Below are 12,023 nucleotides of genomic sequence, written 5' to 3'. Positions count from 1 at the left end.
TTCAAAATCTTATTTTGGTTGGAAGACCTGGAGATTTGAGGAGAAAAATAGGATAATATTGCTTTGATCATTACTATCTTTAAATCAAAATTAATTTTATTAATTTTAATACCTTTCTGAAATAGGGAAATGCAAAATGATCCTATAAAACATCTTATTAGTAACTGCATTTTTATTGACCATTTCAAATATATTTTGAGGGACTTAGTTAACAGAATTTGAATATTGACAATGGCAAGTACAAATACTTTATTTTTCCACTTTTTAATGCTTTTTTTTTTTGGTAACTATATACTTGCCCGAAGAAACTTAAAATCTTCAAAAAAAAAAAAATCTTACTGCAGAAGAAAACTGGATTCGAATTTGTTTCTAGGTATTTAATTTTAATCAACGTCTCATCTTCACTAGTGCTTGTACAGATGGGTATGAATGGCAGGGTGGCTTTGTTCTGGATGTGAATTTATACAAGCCTGCATAGAAGGGACATTGAGAGCAAGAAGGAAGTAAACATAGGGAGGCAATTGCCCCTCAGTATTTCTGTTGCAGAGTGCCATCTCTCTGAATAAAATTAATTCTGCTAGCCTCTTTGGGTGCCTGCATAGCTACAGTTTCATTTTTAGCTGTGACTTTTCCATGCAATTGTTTGTCTTGAGCACCACGGGTCATGCCTAAATTCAGCCAGAGCAATTCACATGGGATTTGTTTTAAGTCAGATTAACATTTGATTTAAAGTAGATCTGCCTTATTACGAAGTTCAGCCAAATGGGTTGGCACATATAAAATACAGCAGCGCTTTTGTTGAGCACCCATGTGGTTCTTGATTCACACCTAATTATCTTGCTCCTTTGTCTCTACTGGCTCCCGTTGCATAAGTTAGAATTCCAGGTTTCCATATTAAAAACAAGAATCATCACAGGATTGTCTCCACTATTTTACAAAATCCAGTCTGTTTCCAGAACACTAGCTCTTATAAATCTGGATCCAAAGCCAAGGGGGCGGGGGTGGAAACTGAGTGTAAGAAGTCCCATCTCTTCAGAAACATGTGCAGTTCTTGAGAATTTCCCAATGGGTATGAGTGAGAGCTGAGACCTCACAGCAGCCAGTACTATTTATGAGCTGATAATTTAAAGAATTAACTTCTGTTCAGTCTTCCTCATCTCACTTTCATATGGAAAAAAAAAAGAGACATATTGGGAATTCTGCAGTTCCTCCATTGCAGAATGAGAGAAGCCTGAAAGTTGGTGAATTGCTTAGATACAGCTGTAATTGCTGCATTGTAACTCAGTGTCTTAAGTCTTTTAATGGTAGACTTCAATCAGAATTCTGCAATTAAAATCTCTTTACTTTCACTCTGAAATGTTCTGATTTTTTTTATTATTTTTCAGGTTAACAAACAGAAATATTATTCACAAAATGCCTGAATGGACTCTAATTGCTATTGTTTTGTTATCTGTGTAAGTACCCTTTAATGTCACATATTCTTATACACATCTGTCTTAACTAGATGACAGACTTAACTTATTGACAGACATTCTTCCTCTCTCTGTGACAGTAGAACAAAATTACATGTCTATTATATTATTTGGATTTGGCATAACTGTTACACTTTTCCATTTCTCATTTTACTTCTAACTTCTTAAATGATTTCAGTTTCACAATTAAAGTCAAATTATTTCCATAAAGATATAGTGTGCTTCTAAGTATGTTTGTTTGAATATTTTAGCAAACTTCTTTGAGAGGAGAAGGCTTTTTTAGCAACTCTCAAACTTCTCAAAGGAATACTGGGACCCAGTATCTTATTTTTATGAGGATTAGCTTTATTGCTTAAGATTATGATACTAAGTGCCTACAGTACTCCTTAGCTTTGTTGTACTTACTGTAGAATTAAATTATTTCCAAGGGGTTTCCTTAATGGGAAGTTGGATTTATTATAATGTCTTTCAGTAAACCTCTACACAGAGCCATAATCTATAAAAGCTGTAGTCATACGCAACAAGTAACTTCCTTAAATTATATTTTCCAAATTCATGTACATTTCTAAAGTTAAAGATATAAACTTTGCAGTGTGTAAACCAGACAGTTCTCACAAATTCATATTAAACATTTAACATTAGTTCACCTTTTAAGTAATCACTGGTGGTTTCAGACAGTGTCAGGCCCTGCCTTTCAGCAGGGTTAAACCATCAAGTGATCTTTATACGTCTTTCAGCTTGAATTACAAGATTGCAGAAATCTTATTCTAGAGACTTTATTACCACACTGCTGCTGCTGGGCTTCCTGGGTCAGTGGAGCCTGTAGGACAGAGAAGTGCTTACAGACATTCACAGGTCAAGAAGTGTTGTGGGCCAACCTCGTTAGCATCCTCAGTACTGCACTTACTTTCCTTGATATTACTTCAGTCTGACACATTGTTCTGGCTTTACTGTCCCAAGGAAGAATATACCAGCAGGCATTAGAGTAGGCTTCAGCGAGCCTTTACATCTGTGTCACCCAGCCAGATACCGCTCAAATGATTCATTAAATCAGAACACAGAAAGTAACTTTACTTGAATGCCTTGGCATAAATTTTTTATCAACTATAAGAACAAATCTTTTGTCATTTTTACTATATCTTCTTATGGTTGAATTGGTAATTTGTGAAACGGATCTTATGAATTTTTCAAGTAGTTTCTGTACATTTAAGGGAGTGGTGACTTTTTTGTTCAGAAGTTAAAATATGTTGCTGGTATCTCTGCATGTGATGAGCTCTAAATGTTTACATACCTAATGATTGTTTTACAATTGCTTTAAAATGTTATACAAGTAGCAGGCAGTCTTGGTAGCAACCAGTATAAGCAGAGAACTAAGTCTCTGCTTACTTTTGCTTTCTAAGGGTCTGCCTCTAAGCAAATTAATTATATTTGATCCTAAAATAGACTAGATTTTATTTCTAATATTATTCTCATAAAATCCTGAATAAAACTTTGTTGACTTCAGCTTATTGTAAGAATCTTGCAAGCTCATGATCTTCAGATTTTGAACTGCTCTCAGCCCCCTCTTAGGAGAGGATGTGGAAGAATGTAGATGGGGTAGAATGAGTGTTAAGATTGCTCTAAGATGATGATGAGTGTTGCATCATTTCCAGACAGATTAAAACAGAACATTTAAGGATTTGTGAGTTCTAATGAAACTTGAATATTTAGTGGAAACCAGAAGTGTGCAAGGAAAGGCTGCTGAGGACCTGGGTAACCCCTCACAGACAGGTCCTGAGATTGGCCCTTTCTCACGTCCTGCAGTCCGCCAAGGAATCTATCACATCTTACTAATATTGCTCATAAAAAGCATTACACTCTCTAAAGTCTTCTCTGTCTTCCCTGTGGCTATACTGAGATATGATGCACGTTGTAGCACATGTAATGTCATTTAGATTGCAGAGTTGTATGGGGCCTGAGTCAGAATGGCTTTTTACTAGCTTCTGACACTGAAAGAGAACATTTTCAGAATATGTATTCACAGGTCTTGACCTGGTCTCAGACACAGGATGGCCATTTTACTCCTAACACTCAAGAGTGAAGTATTATAAGCAACACCCTGGAAGAGGATAATACTTCCTCTTTACAGGAGGACAAAAGACCATATTACAGGTACTCTGGGGTGCAGGTGGTGTAAGAACAGAGACTACAGAAAGCAGAGTGAGCAGGATTTCAGGGTACACTTCAAAAGAAACTACTAAGACCTCAAGTATTTTGGGGGTTTTTTTGGAAGGGGGCAGGGTTTTTTGTTTAAAGTAGCAACTGTTGGACTTTGCTTGCACCCCATTTTGTGCATCGATACTGTGGCTCACCACTTCCTTCTCATATATGGCTTGCATATGCTGAGGACTTAGACGGTGTACTTAACCTCACAGTGCACGTTCAGAGTGCCCTGACCCTGTTTGTGGTACACTACTGGGCAGTATAACTGTTATCATTACTGCTGTATTGAATTTAAGTGCCATCACTGCTTAATACTTTGCATTATGTTATGATGATGCTATCATCATTGGAGTGTGTATATTAACTCTCTGTAGGATACAGCACGTTGAATAGTCATAACACCTACTTTTGGTGCTTAAATTAGACCTAGGCTCCCTTTATAGTCTGCTGGTCCTTGAGAAACTATTAAAAGTACTTAAGTGCCCTTGAGTCTACTGACTATTAAAGAAACCTGGGATTCTAATACACTATTCTGAAACCTGGGCTTCTAATACGATGTTCTGAAATAAAGTGCCTGAAACTAGAAAAGGTGACTGTCTTTCTCAAAGTATAAAATGTTGGAGATTGCAGGAGTGGAACATTTCCTATTCCTAGTGAACAGCTGGATTTATTCAATCAAATTATTGTATAAAATATGAACAGCCAGTCTCAGCCTTTATCGAAAATCTAGCCTGAGGCACTCCTACCTTTATGACCAGCGCATTCAGCAATGCTGTATCGACCTTCTTAGAGTACACTTTGACAGCCAAAGAATTATGTTCAAATAATTACATTCATGCCTGTCATGGAGTTTGTGACTCTAAAATGATCTGTAGATCAAATTTATTTGTCATTTGTGATCATTTTGGCAGTGGTAGATTTCTGTGTCTTCCTGTTGCAATGTTTAGTATGTTAAGCAGAATTTTTTGTTATAGTAATAGCTGCTTTATAATGTACTGCAAACTAGAATACAGAAGTTGCATCTTTTTTTCCCCCAAAGAACTTTGTGAGACATCAAATGAAGCAGATAAATAGATACAAATACTCAAGAAAGAGTGGAGAAAGCAGTGGGAAGATTGGCTGCTATACAAGCATGGGCACTTGCTGTTTTTAGTGTATACCCCTGGTACAGTCTAATGGAAAGCTTTCAAGATATTTTCAGGAAATGTCTGCTTTCATCTTACTTATCTGAGCTGGCTGGTTCCAGTGAACTGTGGTCAGCTTCATCTACAAAGCCTATGCAAGAGGTTCCCCTGCTAAAAGCTTTGAAGCATTTCAGAATGTTCTGGGATTAGTTTATAAGTATTTGGCTGCAGTATTTAAACAAACTCAAAATGACCATGATCACCAAACAAAAGCCATCATTATATGTGTGCAGCCACTTTAGATAAATGTGTCATGTGGAGATGTACTCTAGAGGTTTACTCTCTTGGAGATAACAGTTCAGGAACTGGAGAATCTTGGGTTCAAGTATGCGATTTACTTCTTTGCACACGAGAGCACAGCTATTGCTCAACACTGACATTTCTAAATTATTTTAAGAGGAATTCAGATGTTTGTGATATCACTATTGTGTTCTTGTCTGAAAATGTCAGAATGCTTGAAATGTACAAATCTAATTTACAAACACAGACTTGCAGAGCGACTTTTCCCTACAGAAACCACATACAAGTCAGCTGGATGATCTTTTATTTAGCAAGTCTGATGACAGAAGTTTGGGTCCAGGTTTCAGCTGAGAAAAATCATTTATCGTTAAGCTAGAAATGGAATTATTTCCCATTGTGGAACAGAATTTGCATGACCAAAAATCCAGAAAGTGTTTCTTTTCATAAACACATTTGAATGTGGTCATCTCTACTCTCAGTCTCTTTTCTGTAAAGTTGTATTATTATGTGAAATAGAGAAAAAGCAAGTTTTTCTTAACACGTTAAAAATTAAAAAGTATATCCTTCCCTTTTTCTCTCTTAAGAATTTTAGGTTGTCATTTGGCGAGTGTGAACTCAAATAGGTTTTCTGTTAAACAGTTCTTACTTATCAGCACTTTCTAAACAAACTCAAATCTGCTTATTTGGCATACTGTGGAAGAGATCAGTATTACTTTACTTCCTCCTAGCCTGTTCCAGTATTACTTAGGAAACATGTGTAGAACTGGATTTGCAGTGGTGTTAATTGGGACATTAATCATCACCAACTTGAAAATTAATTATGAATGAGGAAGATACTTAATTAAGGGAGAAAACAGGAGAAGAAACTTTAGCAGTTACAAAGGTGTTTCTCGTTATACAAAAAAACACCACTGTGTTGCTGTAGTGCTGGTACGCAGGAAAGCGACGCTGTGGATTTCCCAGCAGCACACACAGCTGCAGGCTTTTCCCATTCTGGTATTTCTCATGTATAGCCTTCTGAATGGGAGATTGGGATGTGCTGCCTAACTTTCATGTGTGCCCAGCACAAACCCTCTGAGGTGAATCCAGGATAATGAGTTCCCCTTTACAGTTCTGGTCCTTGACCTCGTCAGCAGGAGCAGAGCCTTAGCACACGCTGTCTCCCAGACTTCTGTTGCATGGGGTTAGGGGGTTGGCTCGGAAAGCTGCCTTCTCTATACCTGCCAGTTTTGCTGCCTAGTGCAAGGCAAAAGCAGGGTCATGGCTTTCTGCCAAGTGTCTTGGAGATCCCTCCAAGCAATAGAAATCTGCATGTTCCCAGCAGCTGTATGTGTGGGCATTCAGACTGAAGTCATGCCCAATTGTGCAAAGCTGGTGTGCAAAGTGCATCACCAGTTATAAGTTGTCCTTCATGGTGGTGGTGTTCTAACTAATCTTTTTGTTAGAATCTAGAAATACTTCTATATTGAACATAATTTTGGGTCTTCTGCTTCAGTCACCCTTGGGAGCTTTATATTGCAAATGTACTTGTGCATTAAGAATATGGTAGTAGGGAAAGTACTTTCCTCTGCCACTTCATTTTTGCCTTTTGTGTGAGTAAAGACATTTTTTGTTGCAGCTTCTGTTTCAGACTTCTGAAAGATAGCATGCTAGATTTCAGAAGTCTGCTTTATCATGTTGACTCCTTGGGGAGCTAACTCGGTCAGTGGAGTTCATGTCCTATTGAACTCTGCCACAGCTATGTGCTGATCAAGCAGATGGAAAAACTAACCAGCCCTATTAGAGAAATGTTTTAAATCTGTGTTTCTTGAAAAGGTGTATATTTAGAAGATTTCTATTTCAATGTCATAGTTTTCCTCCTTCAATACTTGCTGCATACAGCTTTGTTTATTGAAAGTCATGTCATAGCACAGAATAAGTTGTACAGTTATATAGTAATGTAGGCAGTTCTGAACTAATGCTGCAAGGACAGGAGTAATCAACCCTGTTAACAGCTGCCCTAAACTAAGTTTTAAACTAAATGTATTTTAACTTCATCCACTGAGCAAACTGAACTGTTAATTTTGCAACTGAATCCTGAAGCTGTAATCCTATGAAAATATACTTGCTTCCTTATTAATAATTAATCTTAATACATTCAATGCAAACATTTTTTTATCATGAAACATTACCCATCTGTTAAAAGAAAAGCATGACTTTGTCACACAATTGCATCTTTTATTTCCAGAGTTTTAACTATCTTTGTAAACTTTCTCATGAACAGCCTAAATTAATGGGGACTTGACACATAGGTGGTGTTCTTGACTTGCAGGAAGCTTCATCATAAAATGAAAATCGGTATTGATTTGGCTTGTTTCTGAACCAAAAAAAAATGTAGAGGAACATATCATTGGAAATGTTACTACAGCTTCCTAGCATGTGAGCCCCAGGTATTTTGTACCAGCAGAATTTTTAGCATGGGTTTTGGATTTACTTGCTTGGTTCTATGGAGAGAGTCATAATGATACCTCTGCTAGGCTAAGTGGTGTGTCCTATTCTTCTTTAGTGCTGAAATAAATTGTTCTCAAAGTAGACCTATTGTATTTCTTAACTCTTCTGGAACCACTGTAACAGAAAAACTTTGATTGTAGAAAAGCTGTGAAAAAGATCTTCTTCTGAAGATCTAATCATTCCTCTCCTTGTGGTGCTTGATGCAGATTATGGAATATAAAACTTGTAATGCTAGACAGTAAGACAGTCTGTCTAGAAAAACAATACTTCATGCCAGACATTCTAGTTTCCTTTGACATATTGCTGTTGAAAGTGTCAGACCTAACATGGCAGACAATATTTTTGCTATCAAGTGTATAATGGTTTTTAAGGAAGAGGGATCCTGAAAGTGATTAAAAGCCATAAAGATCTTTAAAATCTTGCATTATAATGAATTATGTCATAGAAAACAAAATTAGTTGAATAATTAAGCTAAGTTATAATTTGCTTGGATCAGAACAGTAGTCCACAGACCTACTTAAAGACCCATGCATCAGAGATCAATGTCAGTTAGGGGGAAATAGAGACATGCATTTTATTAGCTTTTTTTTTTTTTTTTTTAATTGGCTGGTAGGAAACGTAGCTAACTAGTATATGGGAGCTTAGTCCAGAAACTGCAAAGTGTGCATGTATGATTACATACTGTTAAGTGCAAAACCAGCATCTGTGCAAAAAACGTACAAACGTTTCATTGTTTAGAGGCTTGGGATCTCAGTATGTTTCATTTCATTTTGATGTATACCATGCTTATACCCTTTGTTCCACAGAAATATATCGCTCTATCTCTTCAGCCCTCTCTATCCATCAGAACATTTTAAGACACTGAATAGACCTAACTCCTTCATCATAAAACTCTGTATTTCTGAGATGAGGTATCAGTCTTTTAAAAAGATAAAGAATAGTTGAGATTCATGTGGCCCTTCCTATTATTTTCAAACCTCATCACATATTCTGCTTTTTTTAGGTGTATGCTTAGGTCAGTGTCCTATCACAAATTAGTGTTAATAGTGTTCTGTCATAGAGACGGTAAAATTGAGATTAAGAGTAGAAAAGTGATTTACTGGAGATCATCAAGTCAGTAATAGATCTGGAAATAAAACAATTAACCAGAAAAAAGTTTGGGGTTTGTTTGGTTGGTTGTTTTTTTTAAACCTACTGTGAGCTATCATGACTGGGAAAAGGTGCTTAAGAATCCTTAACTTTGGGGGATTTTTAGAATCTCATTTTGGAACTGTACTGGCATTTGTTTTCAAAACTGGGAAAGGCAAGTAGAAAAATACTGCGGTCCTTAACGTTTAACCTCTGAAGAAAAAAAATTTGGACACAGTGGAATCAAGTCTATTCCCAGCATGTCTCTTTACTCAGCTGCATTATTCCAGGTGTTTGATCTGTATATTGGGCTGAAAGTCAGATAATCAAGTTACAATGTTAAAAAGTTGAGAAACTAAACTATGATCAATTTTATGATCATTGTTCCCATAGTAACTGAGTACAGGTGAGTACATTTTATAAAGTCAAGTATTGACAAATGATTTACCTAAGCATATTGCATTGTAGCTGTTTTAACTGTAAGACAGTATATTTATTTAATCTTTATTGATTTTTTTTTTTACATGTCACTGAGATAATGAATTAATGGGAATAGATTACCAGTATGTGGCAGTAAGAAAGTTCAGCAATTGCGAAAATAGATGTATAGGAAACAATGTTGAATTGTTTGTATACATAGACATCTGTTAGACATGAAATTGTCCCACTGTATGTGCACCATAATTTATACAACAGTGTATATTTTACAAAGTACTTGTAAGCTTTTGAGAGCATGAACCTTTTATCTTAGCATTTTTCAGTCTTACAGAGACTTACACCTGTGCTTAATTTCATGTAGCTAAGTAACCCAAAGACTTCAGTGGCATAGATTCCAGTATTTGAGAGGTGTCACAGGAAAATTTTGTGGAACATAAAAAGTAAGCAATAGAAGACTGAAAAGGATGAAAGGGTCATTTTAAAAATAAATTTATTAAATTTACAATTTTGACTAAGTTGAAAAAGAGGGAAAAATGGGAACAAATGATAGGACTGAGAAGTACCTTTGATCTGTCAGCTGGTTAGCAGGAAACAGACTTCAAATACATGGAGCTTTTCAAACAAGGCCTGTCCTTGAAATGTGTACCTAAGAAACTTGGATTTGTTAGAGAGAAACAGCTGATAGTGATTTCTTCTGGGTTTATATTGTGAACTTTTTTTTGCTTTGGCTTTATGGAGATAAGTAAGCTAAATTGAAACCTTTAGGAACAAATCCATGTATGAATGCAAGTGCTTTAAATGACACACGGTATTATAGAAGTTCTGATGCTTCATGTCTGTGAACTAATATTGTAGTAGGAATTTGGAATATGGTAATGTAGAGGTGGGTGCCATACTCCATTTGTTTTTTAAAAAATTATCCTACAGTCATAACTATTAATACAAAATGGTGAAACACAGTCTCTGATCCAGCTAAACTTTGTATGAAAGTATTCTGGGTAAGAAACTGTAGAAGTCATTGAGCTGGTTTTGGTGCTTCCTTAGTCTTCTTGTCTGGCTAGAGGTTTTTCTAATCCACTCTTAAAGATATCTGGAAATTCTGTTTTGCATATGATTGCCCAAGTAAATGTTTTCTGCCAGACCAATATGATATTCATGTTGATGGTAGTCTTGGTAGTCATTTTAAAATAAATATGTTTTGGAAATAGAGTTCGTAAAGTATCACTATAACAGGAAGCAAATAGAACCATTACATATTATTACTATAGCTTTAAAGCAGTCACAGGTGCCTGAATTTTTGTCACTGTCCTTGTAACATCAAAGTATTTCCCGAGTGTCCTTCTTTTTCATTAGACAGGCTAAGCCTGGGTTAAAAACAGTGATCCCTGAGCACTCAGTGAAGCCAACTGCTTCGTATTACAGGCTCAACATAATGCTAGCAAATGCTTGTGGAGAATGTGACGTCATTTTCCACCTGCTGAATGTCCTGAAATGCACAGTTCCTTTCTTGGACGATTGCCAGGGGAACTGACTTTATTTTGTGTGTGCATATATAAGATTAGGAAACTTGCTCAGAAGGAACAGTATAGGAGTGATACTGTGTGAGAAGAAACAGTGCTGATGCTTGCGTTGCAAAGGTCAAAATAATTGTACAAAGCAATAGACTTGAGAAATTTTCTCTCAGCCAAACAGAAGTTGTTGCTATCACATTTATGTGCTACTGGTTGCTTACAGGGAACTGAAGTATGGGAATCGTGAGAAATGCCATTTTTGAGTTACTTCCTGAGAATTATATAATTAATCATGTTGAGGTAAAATAGTATGCATTACATGGACTGTGCGTTTCAGATATTTAATTTTTGAGCCATTTTTAATTTCATTTTTTCTGTTATTTGTATATACAGTGTACATTCTAAGGCATGTTGTCTTCAAGTATATAATGTACAGAACTGACACAGATACCACTAAATGGCTATACCAAATTGTTACACCATTCAATGAATGTCTCACCATAGTTTGTTTGAACGCATTATGTATTTCTGACTTATTTTGGGTGTTCTGTTGCATTAGACTTTTACTTTCCTTGTAAAATTAATTACTAACCTAATTATGTAAATAGAATTTTTTTTATATATATAAGAAAGTGTTTTACTTGTCCTTCATTAAAAGTCAAATCTCATCAATCTTACAGAAGTTAATACTGAGGACAGTCTGTATTTACTTGAGTTTTTTCCTTTTCTGTATCTTGTTGTATCAGTGCAATATTATAAAATCTTTTCACTGTAGGATCTTTGAAGTTATACAGCTGGCTGTTATAAATAACAGCTGGCAGCTGATGGGGGGATCCTTGACTTTCAGGAGAGAGGAAAAAAGTGATATAAACAATACATCCTGCTATTCATGCAAATGGTCTGTTTGGTAAAAAAAATACAAAGACTCATTTGCATTTTATTAAATTTATTTTAAATAAACAGTTTCTGTACCTGATAAGGTAGCTAAAAGCCTGTTGCCTCAACACATCTCCCCTGCATAGTTCAGTTAAAACATTGGAGTGCCTCTCAAAAAATTTCCTTATGTAGCTTAACAGAAGAAAAAAAAAAAAAAAAAAAAAAAAAAAAAAAAAAGAACTCTTATAAGGTATGTTAAAGTAGAACCAGCAAAGTATTTTGCAAACATTCAGTTGGCCTGCAGAGCCCGTGCAAGGAGAGCATATGACATGACACAAGGGAACTGCTGCGCAGCTGGGTCCCAGGGGCCTGACCCAGCTCCCTGGCCCTGGCTGAGAAAGCAGCGGTGTTTGGGCTGGTACAGCTTCAGGTTGGGTTCTGAATTGCCAGTTGCCTGTTTGGGTACAAATAACGGATTGAGG

The 12,023-nt window shown here is 36.2% G+C and overlaps 1 protein-coding gene across 4 annotated transcripts in view; it reads left to right on the top strand.

The window, feature by feature from the left end:
• Window positions 1–12,023, top strand: part of RPAP2 (RNA polymerase II associated protein 2) — a 46,163-nt gene that overhangs the window by 18,026 nt on the left and 16,114 nt on the right. For all 4 annotated transcript variants that reach the window (XR_006166508.1, XR_006166507.1, XM_042803503.1 and 1 more), the window contains exon 11: window positions 1,386–1,454. Coding sequence is in view for 2 of the 4 variants with exons in the window: in XM_042803503.1 (XP_042659437.1) it covers window positions 1,386–1,454 (69 nt within the window). In the remaining 2 variants the exon portion in view is untranslated. The remainder of the gene's footprint in view (window positions 1–1,385; window positions 1,455–12,023) is intronic.

The sequence above is a fragment of the Tyto alba genome, unplaced genomic scaffold (assembly GCF_018691265.1).
Source record: "Tyto alba isolate M040663 unplaced genomic scaffold, T.alba_DEE_v4.0 Super-Scaffold_1000006, whole genome shotgun sequence".
Taxonomy (NCBI): domain Eukaryota; kingdom Metazoa; phylum Chordata; class Aves; order Strigiformes; family Tytonidae; genus Tyto; species Tyto alba.
Note: the sequence above shows the minus strand (reverse complement) of the source record. Positions and strands in the feature narration are given on the sequence as shown.